We start from the raw sequence: 19949 nt of genomic DNA, 5'->3' as shown, positions 1-19949 counted from the left end.
TGAATATTAAGCAAAATGTAGCAGCATGTGAGGAAAAATAGCAAGGTAAGACTTTGAATTTAACATATTGTGCACTGTCTGAATTTAAGAAATAAGGCAGCAGGATTTACAAAATTAAAGAAATTGAAATTTACGACATCGTCAACTCCCAAAGATAACTCTTTATTTTAACCTTCCCTGCTTAGCATTCATCAGTAGAATGTAAACATTTAATAAATGGTTTATAATATGTTACTAAATCATATATTAAATGTTTAGATACTTAAAACTAGAATTGCACTCAGCAGAGTGCATCCCTCAGCCAAGGCCACACAATCCCTACTGTCACCAGATCATACAGTCATAGATCTCAACACCATAGATTTGTCTGATTTTTTTATATCAAAATCCATACATTATTTTTTGAAAAATTGCCAAAATTGTAGAAGAATGCTGTATCACACAATATTAAGGAAAGTGATGAAAAATTCCTTGATTCGCCCCTTTCACCAGATCCACAACAAAATAAAATGGCTTCTTCTCTGGCCCATGCCCCATCACTCCACCAAGTTTTGTGCAAATCGGTTCAGTACTTATTGCGTAATCCTGCTGATAAACAAACAGGGATGAAAACATCACTTCCATGGTGGATGTAAAAAGAAAGAAAGTCAAACCCAGGACTGACATGTTCTGTTTAATGACAGTAAATAGAAATGAATTAGGTCCCTGGAGCAGGAGGTGAAGACAAATGATTCCCGGACACTCAGAGGATCATATGGCTCTGTACCCACTTTTAACATTTACCATGGTAGCTTCAGTTACATCAGTAAAAACTTTACTCTTTAAGCAAGTACCTGCTGTAACATTATATAACATCACAATTATAGTGGCTGGTTTTATTTGAATGATGAAGTCATGAGTTACTTTGCTGAGTTCCATACCACTGCAAAACATTTCTCTAAAATAAAATATACAAAAGACACTCAAAACAGAAATTAATTTAACAAAGGTAACTAAACAAGCAAACAAACAAGAGTAGTCAGACCTTGACTTGAGGTCTGAAAGGCAGTTTTATGAGTGTCTGTATGAAACAGGGCAACAACAAGCACAAAATAAGAGACAAATCAAACAAAAGCCCCGGCTGCAAGTTGTTGTGATTTGGCGCTACATGAATAAAAATGGGCTTGACTCGCATCCTCACATCCAGATTAAAGGGAAGGTCTCTTGAAGGTCTATATTTTTCTCATCGTCAACACATCACATGAAAAGTATCCTCTGTGTAGAAAAAGCCTTATTCTTCTGTGCCACAGAGCTTCATTAAAGAATAAAGAGCCATTGAGTTGCACATGTTCATTCATTAACACAAATATGGCCTTAGATATTTGATTCCAGAAATACTCACTAAATGTGTATTAATCCACAGCTGAAAATAGTCCCTAACAAATACACAGTTTACTTTAGTTTGAAATGTTGTTTGCTGTTTGCTGAAAAACGACAGAGCCCAGCTGTTAAAGGAAATCAGGAAAACTGAGCCTTTTAAAAAAAGGGATTTACATTTTCACTAGGCACCAGTGGTCTTGGGACTGAGAGCCATAGATAGGGTAGGGAAATCTAAACGTTGTTGACAATAACAATAATACATAATATTGCCACCCTTTTTTCGCCAATCAGCTATAACAGCAAAGTTGACACTTTCTAAGAGAAGATGCGGAGTCACACTGCTGGATGACAGGACGTCAAATGAAAATACATGAAGGAAAAAACCCTCCAGAGGGTGGCATAACACATCAACTACAACTGCCGAATTACATTTACAACGAACGACAGGGCATAAACATCTGTCAATCACCTTTTGTGTGTACAAACGAGTGCAAGACCATGGTTACTACCAATGAGAGACTGTCAAAAAGAGTGGGCCATAATCAACCTTTGTACAGTTCATCACATGAAGACTACAGAGCCACGCAAAAGATCAGGAAGGAAGTGGTATGCAGTCAAGAGGAGGCTGTGATGCCAGGCTTTTCTCCCTGACTTTGAGTTTTGACTTATGGTGGACTAATGACTAAAAACTAATTAATTTGCAGTAAACTGAGACCTTAACACACGAGCTAAAGCTGAGATTCACTGGAGATTTGTTTAAAGCCCCTGAAACTTGGTTTCAAATGTTAAGTATTTCTGTATATTCATGACAAAATCTGAAACAATCAAATCCAAAGTTTGGAGAACAAAAACACATCTTTGGTTATGAAAAGTTTAAGACTCAAAAACAAAGCTAACCTGTTCCATTAGGATTGAGTGGGTGTGGTTTGATGGTTTGAATGAGAGAAAACGACCCAACAACTGTCGTTGCATTTTGATTCAAATGTCGCCCAGAACAGTTCCAACTTTGCCAGAAAACAGTGTGTTCAGGACAAAACCTCCAGGTTAGACAAACTTGTTTGGAAGAAACAATAAAAATTTTGACTATTGTAATAGACTGACTGTCTGGTTCAACTTTAACATACTGTGCATGTCAGAGTAGTGTACACAGAGTTTTCTTGGTTGATCATGTTTCTTGCCCCCGCTGGCCTTTGTTGCAGTATCACCATTTTCCTAGATTTCAATTATTTATTTGGTCAGTACAGTGTGATTAAAACTAATAAGAAAAATTGTGTAATAAACCAGAATTATCCCTAAAGAACTAAAATGACCAAACCAAAAGCCGTTCTGTTCACTTATGGTATCTTGCAATGCTCAATGAAAGACTGTTTTGCACAAGCCATGGACATGCAGATGTAAATTCAGTTTATTCCCTTTGTTTTGGCTGCATATTTATTTAGACAGGCTAGCAGTACGCAATGTAGGATTACGTCAAATTCACTAACACAACACTAAAATGTGAACATAAAAACACATCATAACAGCAACAACAGAGATCATTGTAGATGGCGTAAGGAAAAGCTTCACACACAATCTTAGTGAATGTGGACCTGAATCCGTCAGCATTCGAAAACACATTATATGAGTCTTGGCAGTTAAAAATCCAAGCCATGAGCATACGGGCAAGAACACGTGAGAACTCCCACCAGTGTTTCTGTTATCTGTCACTGTGTGCTTTTCTGTGTATTCTTCATCTTTTGCAGCTGATCTAAGGAGAGTAAAGAGTCACATGAACGCAAATCAAACAGCTCGAGGCCGTTGGGATGCGTGAGAGCTTGACTGTTGACAGATTTGTGTTGTGTCGCAGTCCTCGGCTTGTGCTGCTGTTTTGTCTCACGAGTCCATTAAAAGTTTTAGCCTGTGGTTGTAACCCCCGTTCATAACAGGGATATTGTGTTACTCTGTCACATCTTGAGTGTACATCCTTCTCAAACAAAAACAAACAAACAAAAAAAAAAAATCTTTAAAAGCTTCATATGATACAGTTCATGTTTCATATCAGTGATATGAAGCAGGATTCCATGTGCGGTACCAGGAGCTGAAAGGCCAAAGGGAGGGTCACAGGATTATTCACTCAGAAAAATAAAAGAGACAGAAAACATAACTTCTTCAAGCAATTAACTCTTGATAATTAATTTAAAGAAATAGTCCAACATTTTAGGTAATAATAATATTCTCACGTCTGTCAAAAAAACAGTCTGGCACACAACTCCCTGTAAAACCACCAATCGGGTAATTTTTACGTTTTTCTTTCAATACAAAAAGAATAAATGAGAAGATTATAACATGTTAATTGATGAACATTAGAGGTGCTGATAGGTGGATTTTGTCACTTTTGGACAGAGCCAGGCTAGCTGTTTCCTGTTTCCACGCTTTATGCTAAGCTAAGCTAACTAGTTGCTGGCTGTGACTTCATATTTAATGTACATGTATCAAGGCAGCGTACATGTATTAAGTGCAACAATGTCTTGAAATAATCTGCAATGTCTCCTAAAGATCAATACTCTAATACCAAGACCATTCTCGATAACTGTTCTCTTGCTTACTGACTCTAGTGTTGTTATTTTGTTTCGTTTTTTTTTGTCTGTTGCTGTCGGCGTTGCTGCCTTGCTTGATATTGTTCTTCTCAACTCACTTTCAGAAAAAAAACGACTAAATGAATTTAACAAAATATTGAACCATTCCTTCAAAAATGTCAGGTAATAGATTTTAAATGGAACAAGTTGAAACAAGTTGAAAGGCTCCAGTATCTACTAATAGTATGAGAGAAAAGCTGCCTCAAGGGGTGTTAGGTGAAGGTCTCTTACCCTGGTGTGCTGTAGGAAGCTGGGTTGCCCTGAGATGTTAAAGAGGCTGTGGACAAGCCGTTGGGGGAAGCTTCACGGCTGGCACTGTTTGGAGAGGAATTTGATGAAACTGGAAAGAAAAGGTCAAAACATTACTGAATATTCACACATACTTTTTTCAGTATATGTTGGATTAATGTGCGAATTAGCTCTGGATAGTAAAATAAGAGATGAAAATGTTACTATATGTTGCTTCCAAGGTCAAGAATGAACATTCAAACTAGTGTTGTAAAATGCAACAGTAACGCAGGGAAGCATATCGTTACATACAGTTGTCACAAAGGAGTGAATCATAATCAGGTTACAACGAGAGGCTCATAGTCAATAGGTGAATGAAGGAAACAGAACTTGCCTCCACCTGAAGCCAGAGGGCTGTAGGATCTGGATGCTGATGCCTGAAACAATGTGAAAATATATTAGATAAAACCTACTTCACATTTGTATTGTGAAATATACTTGCTTTACGACCAACACGTTCCATATTCAGCAGTATATCACAATACCTACAGGATCTGCATTTTTCTGACTTCAACTGTTTTTGATTTTTTAAAATGATTCCAACTATGCTCAAGGGAAAAATGTGTGTCAAGTCAATGTCAGCTGTAAAAGCTCTTGCACACTGAAGGTTTAAGATTCAATTATTTATTTCATGAGCTCAGTGGTGGCTTGATGATTGATCTGTTTTTTCATCTGCTGCCATGACATAGATAATTAAAGTTTCATTTAGGACTTCTCTGTCCTTTAGTTTGCAAGGGAGCTTAAAGTAAAGCGTGGTGTGGTGATGATAGATGCACATTTAACATTTCCCCATGCTTCCAGTCTTTATTGCTAAGCTAGACTAAAATCTTTACTCTCAGAAAGTGAAGAATTTTAATTTCCCAAATTAATCACAGAGTTGAAAATCTTGCGCATGGTACACCGCCCACCCCCTACGTACCCCTGCAGCGAGGCGAGAACTTCAGCCACTGCTGGTCCTACGCTTGTCTCTAGGCCTCAGTAGGATTTTAGCAATAGCATATTAGTAAAATTTAAGAAAGCGATCCATGAATGTGACATTATGCCAAGACTGTGGCAAAACATGGACCATGAATTAAAGGGAAAGTACAAAGTGTCATATGACAATAGTATAATATTTCAGCTGCTCACACATCTGCCACAGTTTAACAGTCCTAAGTGTTTGTACGTGAAAGAGATAGGTGTTTTAGACAAGCTAACCATTCTGGAGTTGTAGCTGTGTGATTTGACAGGTAAACTAGCCACTGGGCAGTAGATCCTCTTTTCCTTCTGACGTCGATTACAGAACCAAACTCGAACCACCTCCTTCTCCATGGACAGTTGCTCTGAGATCAGGGTTATTTCCTCGGAGTTGGGCTTGGGGTTCTGAAAATCAAAAATGTTCATGACTCCCTCCTTATAATGTTTGTATTGGGAAGGTTAGGACATCTGCCATGAATAAGACATGCTTGGTGGGCAACAGTTGTTATGTACTTTTTGTACAATTTGAAATTTTTAGGATATTAACATGTTCACAATGACAATGTTAAAATTCTGGCACTCTTAACAGTCCTTTACAGTGTATAAACATTGGACAAATGGTTTACAACACATTATAATGTAGCAGATACAAAGCAGATATAAGTGTTTATTAATGTCTGTTAATATCTAATGTCATTCACAGACATATACACAATTAATAACTTAGAAAAAAAGAGCAGTTTCACTATAAAAATGTATAGTATAGTATAGATTCAGTCTTGAACTCACATCAATGAAGCGTTTCTCCAGAGTCATCTTGATGTTCGTTTCAATGCTTGTCCTCTTTTTTCGCTTGCGGCCGTAGCCCTCCATGAGGGGTGGCAGAGCAGTAGGGTTGCTCATCGCATCAGAAGGTGAGTTCTCTAATGCAAAAACACATGTAACATGGACATTTATCATCACTTTTCAACATCTATTACATCAGGCAAGTGACTGCTGTAATAAAAACCTGACTTTTTAGAGCATATTTCTTTTTTGTCACAGTTTATGCAAAGTTGTCTTTCTGCTCAACAAGTTTTTTTTCTTTTTAGGTTTTTAGGTCTCCATCAATTCTATTACTTGTCTTGTTGTGGCTTGCTGTAATATGCAACTCGCTGGTTGATACCTCCATCATCTCCTTTTCTCAGATGACAGCAACACAGAAAACATTTTGACAGGTCATAGCAGGAAAACCGCAGGTGTAACCAATAACATCAGCAGTGGTGATCCTAGACTCTGGGGGGGGGGGGGGGGGGGCAGGCTAAACAGCCCATTGAAGAACCTGTCTCATCCTGGCAGGTATTCTATTCAAACTTTCAACAATCTATTCAACAATTTCTTTATTGTTACAGATACATACATCTGTATTATTATTTAACATCTAATAATATAATATAATATAATATATATAAAAAAATAATATAATATAATTGCTAATACTGAAGATCAGTAAGATGTCTGGATTGAAATAATATTTTTGTAAAATATTTTACTTTAATTCTGTTGCTCCTCTTTCTACTTAAAGAGAGAATTTCACATCAAGCCAAAATCATCAATCATCGTGCTACTGTAATAAAAATAGAAATGTACCTGCGTCACTAAGCCATTTCTCCAGAAGGGGTTTGAGCTTGCACATGTTTTTGAAGCTGAGGTTGAGAGCCTCAAAGCGAGAGATTGTGGTCTGGCTGAAATCATTTCCGTACAGTTTTCCCATCGCAAGGCCCACATCTCCCTGTGGTGGAAGACACAGACACACACATTAACCATGATCATCCATGCATGGAAAAGTCAAAAGTAGATCTTAGCACATAGTAAAGCCTATTTGATCAGTCTGACAAAATAATTTTAACTCTAGTTTATTTACTATCTTTTTTCCAGGGCTCTCAACCACATCTCACGTCATTAGTGTCAGTCCAGACTGAGAAACAAAAGTTGAACCCTAAATAGATCCTTAAATCTGATCCCTGCAAACATGAAACCTTCCCTCTGAAAAATGTATTGTCTTCTGAGGGTTAATCACTTAACATTATTCTCTAAATAAATTTTGGATCCAAGCAAAAGCAGTAACAAATGTGTAATGTTAAGTATTTGTACAGGTCCAACATCTGGTTATTATTAAAGAATCATTCTTGTGTATTTCAACTTCATATTTTCACAGTTTTGTCCATCATCTCTGTCCCTTAGGTTATTATTGTACTTAGCCTATGAAAGTAGTTGGAGAGATCTGGAAACACAGTGATGTTGCTACAGGTCCAATGGGGCAACAAACATGAGACAACCAGAAAGGTTGAAAACAAATCAACAGTTTAACCACTTTATTCAGAATGAAAACTGAAGGTGTACACATCTGAAATGCCGCTAATAATCTAATGTGTGAACGCAACTACAGTAAGCACAGTCGCCACAGGCATGATGGCAAATATGAAAATAAGACCAAAGCTGTAATAAAGGTTAACACTTTATGACCCGCCATGTACATCCCAATTCTTATCAATTCATCATGTAACCTTTGGTCGTAACAGTCAGCCAGTACAGTACGTACTGAAAGGAACAAGATGTGGACATAGGGAATAAGAGGGTAACAATCTGGGAACTTCAAACGAACATATACTCTAGGTATGTTTTAACTAACAGGTTCTTATTCTGTCATTACCAGGTACAATAAGACCTACTGAACAACAACTACCTTGCACACAAATAATTCATTTTGTCCACTTTTACTTACATGTATTGATACATACTGTACTGGTACACTGTAAAAAATAATACTGCAAAAAATTACACTGTAAATTGGAAAGAATTATGCAGTATGTTGTGGGGCAAAAAGAGTTACCTATAAGCTTCAGCACTGTAACCCCGGTCTTGTAACAACAAATAAAACCTGAGGGAGCTACCTGGGAAATATGGAAGCAAAAACATTTTAGGTTTGGAAGTAAATCTGCTTCATGAGGACTGTGTGGGTGTGGTTCAATCATATTTCATTGACAGTGCTCTCAGCATAAGCCATCAACCCCACAATTGTCATCAAAATTTCATTCAGACGTTGCTAATTCCTGATTGGTGTGTGGAAGTGTATAGATATCATCATTTTTCCAACTGAGCCCTGCTCATTTCAAAACACAATTACAGAAAATGTGAAGAGACCAAACTTTGGCAGAAAATGATGTACTTATGTAAGACCATAATGGCACTAGAAGGAAGCTGATTGACATTTTTGTTTTCAGTTTTCAGGGTCTTCAAAGGAAAACCAAGTGGGGTTCTTTCTTTTCATTACCTGAGTGAAGCCCAGTTTGATGCGTCTTTGTTTGAATGCTTTTGCAAATTGTTCCAGTTCCTCCAGATCACTGGGTTCTTCCTGTGGTGGTACCGACATGTGTTTGGGCATCTGCAGGTGAGACATGTCCATGTGGGTCTCCATAGATGACCCTGCCAGACCAGAGCGACTCATAGCCTGGACCAGACAAACATCACAGAAAAAAAAAAATCTTCAGTTTGAGGTGATGTAAAAGAGGTGATGATCAGGTGTTTGCTTTCCTTGGGCATACAATTTTGCCAGATGTTAATACCTGGCTGTTTAGCTGCTAAATGCTCCACTATGTTCACCAGCAAGTCTCGCCTGCTGAGAGCGGTGACAGTAAATCAAACGTAAAGTTGCAGGATATAAAACCAAACCAGTGAGTTAAAATGTCATAAAGCTCCCTTGAGCTGAGGAGAACTGCAGAGTTGGTTGAATTGTCTGTGGGTTTTCTACTATGAGCGACACTTTCCACATACAAGTTGTCATGATATCCATTTTTGATATAAAAATATTGATTATAGGGGCTTTAAACAGCACATGCCACATTATCCAATGTCAAATTCTTGCAACCTTAAACTTTGAGCCGATGTGTGTATAGACAGGAAGTGGTCTTGATTTACCTGTGGAGTAAGAGCCAGTCCAGGTTGATGCTGAAGAAGACTAGTTTGACTCTGGCTAGGAAGGGACAGCAGGTTCTGCTGCAGGAGAGCTGCAAAGGAAAAACAGCAGGTTTTTGATCAGTTATCTGTTTGTGGCAACAAGACTCCCACGAATTGTAGTACTTATATTTCTGTTTATGGACAAATTAAAGACATCTCAATTGGTGAGCTTGGTGAATGGATAAACTTTTGTCCCCCCCCCCGACCCCTATAATTGTGAATAGTCTTTATGTTTATGTTTGTGTATGGATTAAACAAAACAAGATACAACATCACAAACACGCAGCTTTAGAGGTGGTGCAGGGTTCATTTTTTAACTTTGGACAAAGACAGACTAGCTGCTTCCCCCATGCTCCCAGTCTTTATGCTAAGCTAGGCTAACAGCCTCCTGACTCCATCTCTGTACTTCCCACTCAAAAGAAAGAAAACAAATGAGTGCATTTCAATAAAAGTTAAAATGTTCCTTCAATAACATGACATCTTGCCAGTTCACCATTCGTCCATGGGAATACATATGTGTGTGTAATTTCTAAAGTAACAAACTATGACAAGTTCATGTTGAGCTGTTATGAGGTATTGAAATCTACAGCCTCTGATTTTCTCCCTGAGTAGCTTTTAAGTTAGTTAAAAAAAAAGAAAGACAAATCACACTGTATGACAATATCATCTATTTTCCTTTTCTGCTTTTACACACTTCACTGAATCCACATTAGGCTGAAGAATCAAATCTAAATTACCATTTTGTATGACTGCATCATATAATCTGTGGATCATATTACTTCATATGACTCAGCCCTGATGTTATGCACATTTCCCCCAAATTCATCCCGACCAGCCATTGTTTTTCAGAAATCCTGACCACAGAAGAAACATTTTGAGGGACTGAATGACATGAATTCTCTGCAGTGGAAGTTGTTTTTAAGATCCCACCTTGGTGACTGGTGGGGCTCTGGGAGAGCAGAAAAGGGGAGGGAGATGACAGGTGAGACGGTGGCATCAGAACCAGCTGCTGCATGGTGTGGAGAGAGGTGAGCTCCTGGAGCAAAACAAAACACACAGCGACAAAAGATTTAGTCTTAACTCACCTGTACATGGAAACTAAGCTTCAGGGTTTATCACTGGTTACAATGTTTCTTACATGCATCTGCAATAATAACTCAGTGATATAATATATATAAAATGTACTGCAATTTCAACAACCTTCTTGCACATCATAAAGTCTTATTAGCACGTGTGTAGGATGAAAAAATGGCGTACAAGTGACCGACAATGTGTACAGATTTCTTTGTGTCTTTAAAGTGTCTTGCTGAAATGGGGGACTGCAGTGATCCTGTTCTGCACGTCCATAGAGTTTTGGGAATTACAAGAGACAGGTTTTTAAAAAAAAAAATTGCAAAAATTGATACAGCACAGGCAGAGATATAAGTCCATAAAGTGGGCTGTTAAATGTCTTTCAGATGTTACACAACATTTTTGATCGTTCCTCCTTTAAGTAAGATTTAAAAAGCACAAGTGCTTTTACAGTGTTGTATTTCTACTTTTACTGAAGTAAATCTGAATAGTTCTTCCAACACTGCCCCTTTGTGAAAACCCGACTCTGATGAAAGGCTCATAAACTCAGAGACGACATGCTTAGATGTAAAATAACCAGAGTCTGTGTCTTACCCCAGTGAGCTGACCATGCACTGGAGTACTCTGTGTCAGGTGACATGTCTTCAGTGAGGAAGCTGTATGAGGTGAGTCGTTGATGTCCTCTGTCTTTATCTAAGACATCGAAAGCACAGCATTAACTGTCTTACTTATGAACAGATTAAAAAATAAATTTTAGAAGAGCTGAGAGGATGGGAAACTTGTGCATACATATTTAATGTTTCAGTGTTACAATAACTACCTGATGGAAAATCATACATACATAAATATTAAAACTAAAGCTACATAAATGATGAGACAAAATTGGATGATTTGTACTAATCTCACACAGATACACATACATGCATGCAGGACTTTTTTTAGTAAATAATCGTGTCCTTTCCTGCGTGTACCTTTTCAACCCCACCCCCAGACACACACACATACACACACACACACACACACACACACACAGTAACTCCAGGACCAGTTTGGTTACTAAACATTATACAAAGAGTGACAAGGAGTGATGACTCCTTCCCTCCCCTTGGGCAAGCCAGTATGCAAATATCCCTCCCCCTCTCCCCTCCCCTCGCCACCATCCCCTTCAACCCCTGAAAGCCATGGCACTTCCTGGAAGCATGAGCTCTGAAAGAAAGGTACAATAACAATGTTTGGAGAAGTATCCAAATAGCTGCAAACCATCTGAGATGTTTATAAAGAGATGGCAGTCATTATTGACAGTCTGTGGGGAGAGCAGGTAGTTTATCCTGGGGATGTTAGCCATCTAAAAGTCAGTTGAGCCTCATGTCTCGGGTAAAGGTACATTTGGTATCATTCACATGGCTCTGGGCTGTTTATATTCCAACTGAACTTCATTATTAAGTCTGCCAAAGAATACAGACTTAAAGTCTTGGGATATTCTGTATTTTTCTTTCTTCAGCAAATCCCACGAAACCAACAATGAATTGATCATCCCAACAAGTATTGCCTATCTGCTGAAGTCTGATTGATCTTATTCCTCTGTGTCAGAGCTCGATTGTTTGAATCACCTTTCAAAACACATCAGTAAGCCACACAGCTGCAATGAGCCTAAACCCTTTTTCAAAATGAAATATCTTTTCTTAGACAATTTCACTCTTTGGTTAAAACTGCTTTCAACAAGGGTTTGCAAGTACTAATTGGAAACCACTACATTAGAACACCAAATGTGTATTAATCCACCACTGAAAATAGTCCTCAAATGATGCACTATTTACTCTTACTTAGTAAAATTTCCTAAAAAATTGCAGTGCCCAGCTGTATAAGGAAATTACCGAACCTTTTTGTAAATTAAATAAAAGCCAAACATACCAAAACTGATGGAGGTGGATGGTGTAGCAACATGTTTATAAGTTACTTCATGTTTTTGCCAAAGATTAAGACATAAATTTGATCCATGTCTGTCCTTAAAAAAGGCATCATCAGAGTTTCACCCACTGTGCTGGATATAAAACATCACTGTGTCTAAGGCCCTGTTCAGACCTGGCATTAACATGCATCTTATGTGACCTGATCACATGTGGACAGCTCTAAATACAGGTGTGAATGCACCCAAGACACACTGAGGACGCACTGAGACCTGAGCACTCAGACCACATTCCCTCCCAGACCAACTCCGAATGTGGTCTGAGTGACCACATTCATACTAATTTAGTGGCTGTCTGAAAATTTTTGAAAAAGCCCATAGAGATATATTTCGATTTTTGACTTGATTCCTTCTTCTTCTTTTAATTTCTGGCAGACGAAGCCCAGGAAGTGCATTTCTGCCTCCTGTCCGTTAAAAACAACAACACATTTGGTGTTTGCAAACAGAAATTATGTACATATTTATTTGCATATGAAGCGGGAAAGATCTGATCCCAAACGGTCACCAGAGACACATGTGGAGATGCATTCTAATGCCAGGTGTGAACTGACGCACTTAGAGCTGCCCACTAGTGATCGGATCACCTGAGACGCATGTCAATGCCAGGCTTGAACAGGGCCTAAGCATGCTTGCAAACAGGAAAATATTACTACATGTTACACAAAGCAATCCAAAGCCTGCTGATGACAGAGACCCCATTCATGGAAATCCTCATTCATAGGAATTGGAACTAAGGAAGTGCAGGAAGTTATTTTGAACTCTGATACTCACTTGTCGATTGAAGTCGATTCCGTTTTGCCCTAAATGTCAGAAAAGAGAGAGAGAGATTCAGATTATTAAAATTATGCTCTTTGACTCAAAATAAATTAAATCATATAAAAATCATATTTAGTGTGTTTATACTGTTATTTCACCACTAAATCTTTCTCTTTTTACAGCTTCAATGACATCATTTTCAGACTGCATCAGTAGATTTTCATCTAACTTTGTTTCAAAATAAATTGAGTGAAAACAATTGCTGCAAGACAAGGCCGAATGTTTTGGCTTTTGGCAGCAGTTTTCTGAGCAGTTTGTTTTTGATTTGATTTGATTTATTTATGGATATACAAAACGCACCAGTTGAAGGAAAATGTGTCAAAGTAAGTGCATTTATTTCTAACATGGTCCCAAGTTAAAATGTTACACAAAACAAGCAATTTGAAGGTGTCACTTTGGCTGTTGGCAATAATTTATCATTATTTTCTAAAGTTTTACACACCAAACTATCATTCAATTAATCAAGAAAATGGTAACCAAATGAATCCATAATGAAAATAGCCATTAGTTGCAGCCATTAATGAAATATTCAAAAACTGGTTGCACCTCAACTACAACAGTAAAATGCTGCTTACACATTAATAGTGATCTGATGATAGGCCTATAGTCAGACGGGCTGTTTGTCTACATTGGGTATATATATTTTTGATAAGCCTACTTTAAGTATATTCTCCTGATTATACTTGCGTAACATTTTCACTGCAGGACCTCTGCTTATAATAGGGTATTTTATTTTTCAATGTGGTATTAAGACTTTTACTACTTCATACACCACAACTGATAGTTCACACACAGAGTAGTGTGTAGAAAAACACACTTCTGAGAAGTCTTTTCAAGAAGTGCAGTTTTCCTCCTGAAATATACAGCATTCGTTGTGGAGTGTATGTGGTGAGGACAGGGAGGGAGCTGATAGAGGAGGAGAGTTCATAAAACTGGATAAAGCTCGCATCATTTGAATGTCAAATGGGGCTTTTGGGACTATGTGTGTATGAGAGAGAGGCAGTGAGCTAATGGAGACGCACAATGCAAATATACCTATAACCCCCACACACTCCACCCCACATTCCCACCCCCAACTGGACACACACACACACACACACACACACACACCCACACACACACACACACACACACACACACACACACACTTCACCACCACCCTACTATGGTTCTGCTCTCCCAGCACAACCAGCTTCACAGCCAAACTTCCAGTATGGAAATGATCAACTCATGCAAATCAGCTCTGAGTGCAGGAAGCCTGTATTAGAGCTCTGTCTACATACACATTGACACACTCACGCACACATACTGGAAACGATGGTTACATACAAGCAAGCACATACACACACATGCACAAAAAAACTTTTAGAAATTTTCTATTTCAACTCATCATTTCATCTTGTATGTTTTTGTAAAAGTGAACAAAATACACATGAGCTGCACTGGGATCAGGTAGGGTGATATCATCCCTTTGGCCCAATTATCTATTTGACTTCAGTTAGTCTTCAGGGCTGAATATGACATTTCTGCTGCGAACAGTCAGTCACAGAAGTTGTTTCCCAATTTCATACTAGATACATTTATAGTACTGTATATTGTATGTACTATATAATAATTGTCATAGCACACAGTTTTTGGGGTTATGATACAAAAAAAATAAAAATCACTGCGTCTTTCTGTTTTGCAGTAAATGAAGCAACATGTTCACCAGTGGCTGGTACTATCTTAGTTGTCTATCTATACTTTCTGACTTGCCTACAGTATCCTGTCTGTGGCCCTCAGCCCAAGCCCATTAGTTGCTAGTGAAGACAAATCTTTAAAAGTGAGGCACAAATACATAGTTTTATATAAAAAAAAATAGACTCAGTAATTTCCTAAAAAAAGCAGTGCACTGTAGTTTTTAGTTTTTGTAGTTTTTAGCAAGCATTACCTAGACAGAAACTGTACACTTCTTTGGGACTATTTTCAGCGGAGGATTTATACACAGTGAGTATTTACAGCAGCAGGATGGTGTATATGGCATTCAGTCAAAATAAACTGCACTATGTGTTTATGGTAATGAAAGAAGATGTCCCTTGGTGCAAAAGTGTGACTCGTGTGTTCTTAATAGTACTTGGACAACAATGCAGTTGTAAGGCACAGAGGAACAAGCTATCAGGCTTTGGCGATATACACACTATACTTAGTGGGATCAATTCATTGTTTGTTTTGGTCTTTTCAAGTGATTTATTTAAAATAAAAAATGAATAGAATATTACCAGACTTCAAACTTCAGAAAGTGAGAGCAACAAGTCTTTCTTAAGCATTAATACTTTTTTCGTTTGTTTGTTTTCTGAGATCTGCCTTGAGCTGATTCTCCACCATCTGTTCCATATGTGAGTTTCTTTTCTGTTTCCTTTGTGCATTGCATTGCAATAGAGGACATCAGCAGCAACCTCAAATATCCAGCATAGAGACTTCTTTATACTTCATTTTGTCCACTTTCTGCTCAGAACACGCCACATAAACCTGCATACTGCCACAGTATAGTATGGGACAGGGAAAGAACTGAAGTATCAGCTCTCCAGTGTTCACCTCAGGCTTGGACTAACGTTTGAAATTGAACTAGCTTAATATTTGGTGTGTAATGATCATTCACTCAGTCACTTCGATTGATAACATACCTTGTTTTCCTGTTAGGAAACAAAGTGTTAATGTCTTTAGTAATGAAACAAGATGAAACTAAAAAGAACTAAACAGATAGCCATGACTCTATACCATCTATACTGAATATATACTCAGTTTATTAGGTACACACAGCTAAAACTGATGCAGTCTAACACAATAGTCTTCATGAAAGTTTAAATATTCAGTTTTTGTCGAAACTGTTTGGATGCAGGTTGTGATACTGTTGAAGCGTGTTCTGCTTGTCTGCACTATTCTGTGTAATTACAAAGTTTAGCGTTTTTTTACAGTTTCAGATTCTGGAGCTAACAAAATCTACCAAAACAGGATGAAGGGAAAGTATCAGAAAAAAAGCAAAATAAAAATGTGACAGGTTTTTACAGTGGTGTGGAGCAGCACATGAATGATTTTAATGATTTAAGTTCAGTATTTGTTGTCTGTGTTAAATCCCCCTAAGCAACCATGCCTCCTAGAAATTACATTTGAATCTTAATTTGCAACAGCAAATAGCAAATTTTAAGAGTCTGTCTGAATCATGGTTTTGACAGTGTGTGTTGACAATGTTTCCTCACAGACAGTGAGGAAACATTTTCAACACACATATCTGCAAAGTCACAAAAAATACTGAATGTATCTGCAAAATGTTGGCTGAGTTTGTTTACTGGCTCTTAGCAACTTAAGCATGTTTCAACTTGTTTATGGTTATGTTCAGGCACTTGGTTTAAGAGAGGAAAAGCCTTTTGCCTACCCAAAGTGCTTTTGTTGCCTAAATCGAACCACACAAAGGACTATGGATTAAAACAAAAAACCCAAAACAAACCAAAACAAACCAAAAAAAAACCCCAATAACTCTGGTCTCTGGTATTATACTGTATAGTGCACTCTGTATGGTCACCATCTGCCTTGACACTGAGTGACTTCCATGTAGTGCAAAAGAAACAAACAAAAAAATGATATCACTGAACACTTCCAAAATGTATGTAAACATAATTATGAGGAAATACAGATGGACAGAGAGAGCAGGTGCAGGTACAGATCCTCCTGATCTACACAGAGCTGGGACTATCACAGTCCAGTGAAAGTGTCTCTCCCCTGCTGTCTGCTAGCTGATTTCAAAATGTTGTCAAAGGGTCAATTCACCCAAATTACACCAAACCCCCATATTTTCCCACTCAGCTCTTAAATTAGTCTCTGATATCTCTACCTGCACACCAGTACAGTGGAGGTGAATTGAATTTATAATTTGCTGTTGACAGTTTTAATGTTATTTTTCGTTGTTGGGAGCACCACAGACTATATTCCATTCACCTCCATTGTATTGGATGGAGGCAAAAATCTCACCCAGACAAATAAAACCAAAAACATCTGCACATATAGACAGAGGTAAAGTAAAAAAAAAAACGACTTTTTTTAAAATTTGCGTGAATCAACCCTTTAAAATAAAACTGTTAAAGCCTCCTGAAAATAGACCAGGGCAAGACTAATGATAAAAGCTGCATGGAAAATAAATGTTGCTGTGGCAGACAGTACACCTGATCACATAACAACTCTTTCTGATCAAATACGGATAAAAGCATTGACATTCAGCACTTCCATGAAACACAGCCGTTCACTTCTCTCACACAGACATTGTCTAAATAAAAGTTCCACATTTTCTGTTGCTGGTTCCTGGTTTTGTTTCGTTACTGGTTGTCGTCCTCAGCCCCTGGGCAGCAGGCAAACAGCCTCAGGTGCATCCTGGTATAGAAGCCAACTGCCACAATGTCTACACACACACACACACACACACACACACACACACACACACACACACACTGACACTCACACATATGGCTACCTATGAAACAGGAGCAAGTCAAAATGCTGCTGCTTTAGCTTTTATTTGTAACATATCAGGCATCAGTTGGAGGAATATTGTGTTGTCTAAAGCGTGCTGTCTGGTGAAATCAGACAGCATGTGAAAACTTGGCAAATGTTTCTAAAACCTGATGTAAATTGCAGCAGCAAAGATCACTGAACAGTCAAAAAACCTACAGCCAAAAAGTCAGTGTGTACTAAAACTTCTAAACATATTTCACTGGTATACTTGAGCCGACAATTATCCTGTCTGATAATCCAGACTATAATTTTATGACTTTTCCAGATATCTCTTACACATTATAAACAGACACACAGGTAAGCTTCCCATAATATACTCTTCACAATGGAGCAGATAAAATACGACTCTAAAGAAACAAATCTAATAAAAAATTTAAAAATGAACCTTTCACCCTTTTCAAATATAAAGACAACAAACAAACTCTTTCTATGAAACTCCTGCATCACCAGCAGTGACAGAATAAACACGGCAGAATAAACACAGGCACACTTTTCCTGAGTCACATCTACTGAACTTATCTGCTTGTTCAGATGATTCAGCAGTGTTAACTTGCACCATAATGAAGGTGTAATGTCCTTACCTGCCTGTTCAGCTGGAGCGTCCGACTGTTCCACGGTGTCTGTGCTCATCTTAATATCTGTAATGATAAATATAGCTGATTTTCCTACTGGATTGTAACTTTACCAGGACAATGAAGCACTCAGGCCACCCAGGAAAATGATCTTGAGTTTATTCTAATGCGCCCTCCCCTCCACACACCACCACACAAACTGTACACACTCCTGTGTGATCCCTAGTTGTAATATTCATAAGCAAGGCAGATATTCCCATAAAGCACTACCACAGTCGTCACTGTATGGAAAAATCATGCAACACATGCGCTCCTATTAAAACGAAGCTTCTGTGTGAAATGAAATAGTGACAATATTAAAAAGTCATTGACAAGGCTGTGTTGGAGGAGTGACTCACCTCAGGTAAACAGTGTGTGCTGCTCCAGCTCCTGTTCGTCTCCCTGATTATTCAAAAAGAAGCTTGTGTTAGGATAAAAAGTTTTGGAAATCCACAGCTGCCCATCGGCATTTTCCTAAGTGGAGAAACATTCACCTCTGCAGTACACCCCACACTGACTGATTTGCATATGTCTCTGCGCGTCCTAGCCAGCTTCAGACTGTTTGCATAAAACAACAATGGGGTACTGCACTGTGTGTGTTGGCTGAACAGAGTCCTCTTCAGAGTACTTTGAATAACAAGAAGATGTTTGTATTATTCTTTACACCTGATATAACTCAATGTGTGTTAGTGATGGGGAGAGCAAGGTCATTTTGAGAACATAAGTCATTATTTTGATACAGTAAGTGAAACTGATCAAATTAAATAGAAATTTTAACATATACTGTGGTTCCAAAAGTCTGAGACCACTTTCTTATTCACTTGAATGTCAACATTTTTACTTACACTGTCATAATTTTGACAAAGTAAGCCAACATTTTGTAGTGTAGTAATCAAGTTTAGTATACATAACTTGTTACAAACAGTTGTGATTCACAGTACTGATATTAATAAGATATTAAACTACATTAAACTACTGAACTTTTGATGCGTATTTTTGTGTAACAGTTATCCAAAAAAAGCAGCCAAGCCCACACCCCTTCATCCATAAACATTTAGTTTGATAATTTATTCATTTATTTATGTCCTCTGGACTAAGGTTAGATTGCCATCTAGGTAAAGTGGCAGCTTGTGACCCCAGACCCTCAAAAGCTCCAGGTTTACTCCATTTCATTTAAGTCTTTATAGTTTGCTTAATCATAACTATGTTAGAAATTTGGTACCACTGAAGTACCCTGTGAGAAATACTAGTTTCCAGCCCTGAATTGTTTTATTTTTTATTGAGCCCCTTTGTTATAGTTTCTTTTTCTTTCTTTCTTTCTTTCTTTTTTCTTTTCTTGGTTTTTCTTTTTCTTTTTTATTGATTTGTCTCGCTGTGTGACGCACTTTGAGCTGCATGTTTATATGTAAGGTGCTATAGGCTATAAAGTTGAGCTGAGTTCTGTGTGTCAAGTATAGGCTCATTAACACAAAGAAAACCTTGGGCGATTAGTTACTCCACCATAGAAATGTGAGGCTGAAACCAGCAGTTATTTTCATTAACAATACATTTGGCAATTATTTTCTTTCATAATTGATTGATTATCCCCTGAAACCCAAGTTAACATATTCCTTTTTCTTGTTTTATCGGACAGTTAAAAATAAAAAGATGTTGAGTTTACTATCATAGAAAACTGAGAAAAATAGCAATAGATTTTTTTTGGTATTTTTCTTCCAAAAATACTTTAAT

At 37.8% G+C, this 19949-nt stretch overlaps 1 protein-coding gene across 1 annotated transcript; it reads right to left on the bottom strand.

The window, feature by feature from the left end:
• Window positions 1–537: 537 nt before the first annotated feature.
• On the bottom strand, window positions 538–18667 carry pou2f3 (POU class 2 homeobox 3). The gene is made up of 13 exons (XM_022762448.1): window positions 18581–18667; window positions 18192–18248; window positions 13024–13052; window positions 10881–10979; window positions 10146–10251; window positions 9177–9265; window positions 8533–8709; window positions 6849–6990; window positions 6009–6142; window positions 5460–5624; window positions 4597–4639; window positions 4206–4314; window positions 538–3436 (listed from the first exon to the last, which is right to left on the bottom strand). The coding sequence occupies exons 2-13, from the start codon at window positions 18238–18240 to the stop codon at window positions 3397–3399; spliced, it is 1182 nt and encodes a 393-aa protein (XP_022618169.1). The 5' UTR covers window positions 18241–18248; window positions 18581–18667; the 3' UTR covers window positions 538–3396.
• Between the last annotated feature and the right edge of the window lie 1282 nt (window positions 18668–19949).

This window comes from Seriola dumerili, unplaced genomic scaffold, assembly GCF_002260705.1.
Source record: "Seriola dumerili isolate Sdu_G_001 unplaced genomic scaffold, Sdu_1.0 BDQW01000449.1, whole genome shotgun sequence".
NCBI classification, from domain to species: domain Eukaryota; kingdom Metazoa; phylum Chordata; class Actinopteri; order Carangiformes; family Carangidae; genus Seriola; species Seriola dumerili.
The sequence above is the reverse complement of the archived record's forward strand: the minus strand, read 5'-3'. Positions and strand labels throughout refer to the sequence as shown.

Bases quoted from the DNA above. Each gene is read 5' to 3' on its own strand.
- pou2f3 (XM_022762448.1), bottom strand. From the start codon at position 18,240: ATGAGCACAGACACCGTGGAACAGTCGGACGCTCCAGCTGAACAGGCA. The intron at 6,143-6,848 runs GTACATTTCTAT...TTTTTGCATTAG, and splicing joins GAAATGGCTTAGTGACGCAG to AGAACTCACCTTCTGATGCG. The intron at 4,315-4,596 runs GCAAGTTCTGTT...TTTTCTTTCCAG, and splicing joins CCCTCTGGCTTCAGGTGGAG to TTTCATCAAATTCCTCTCCA.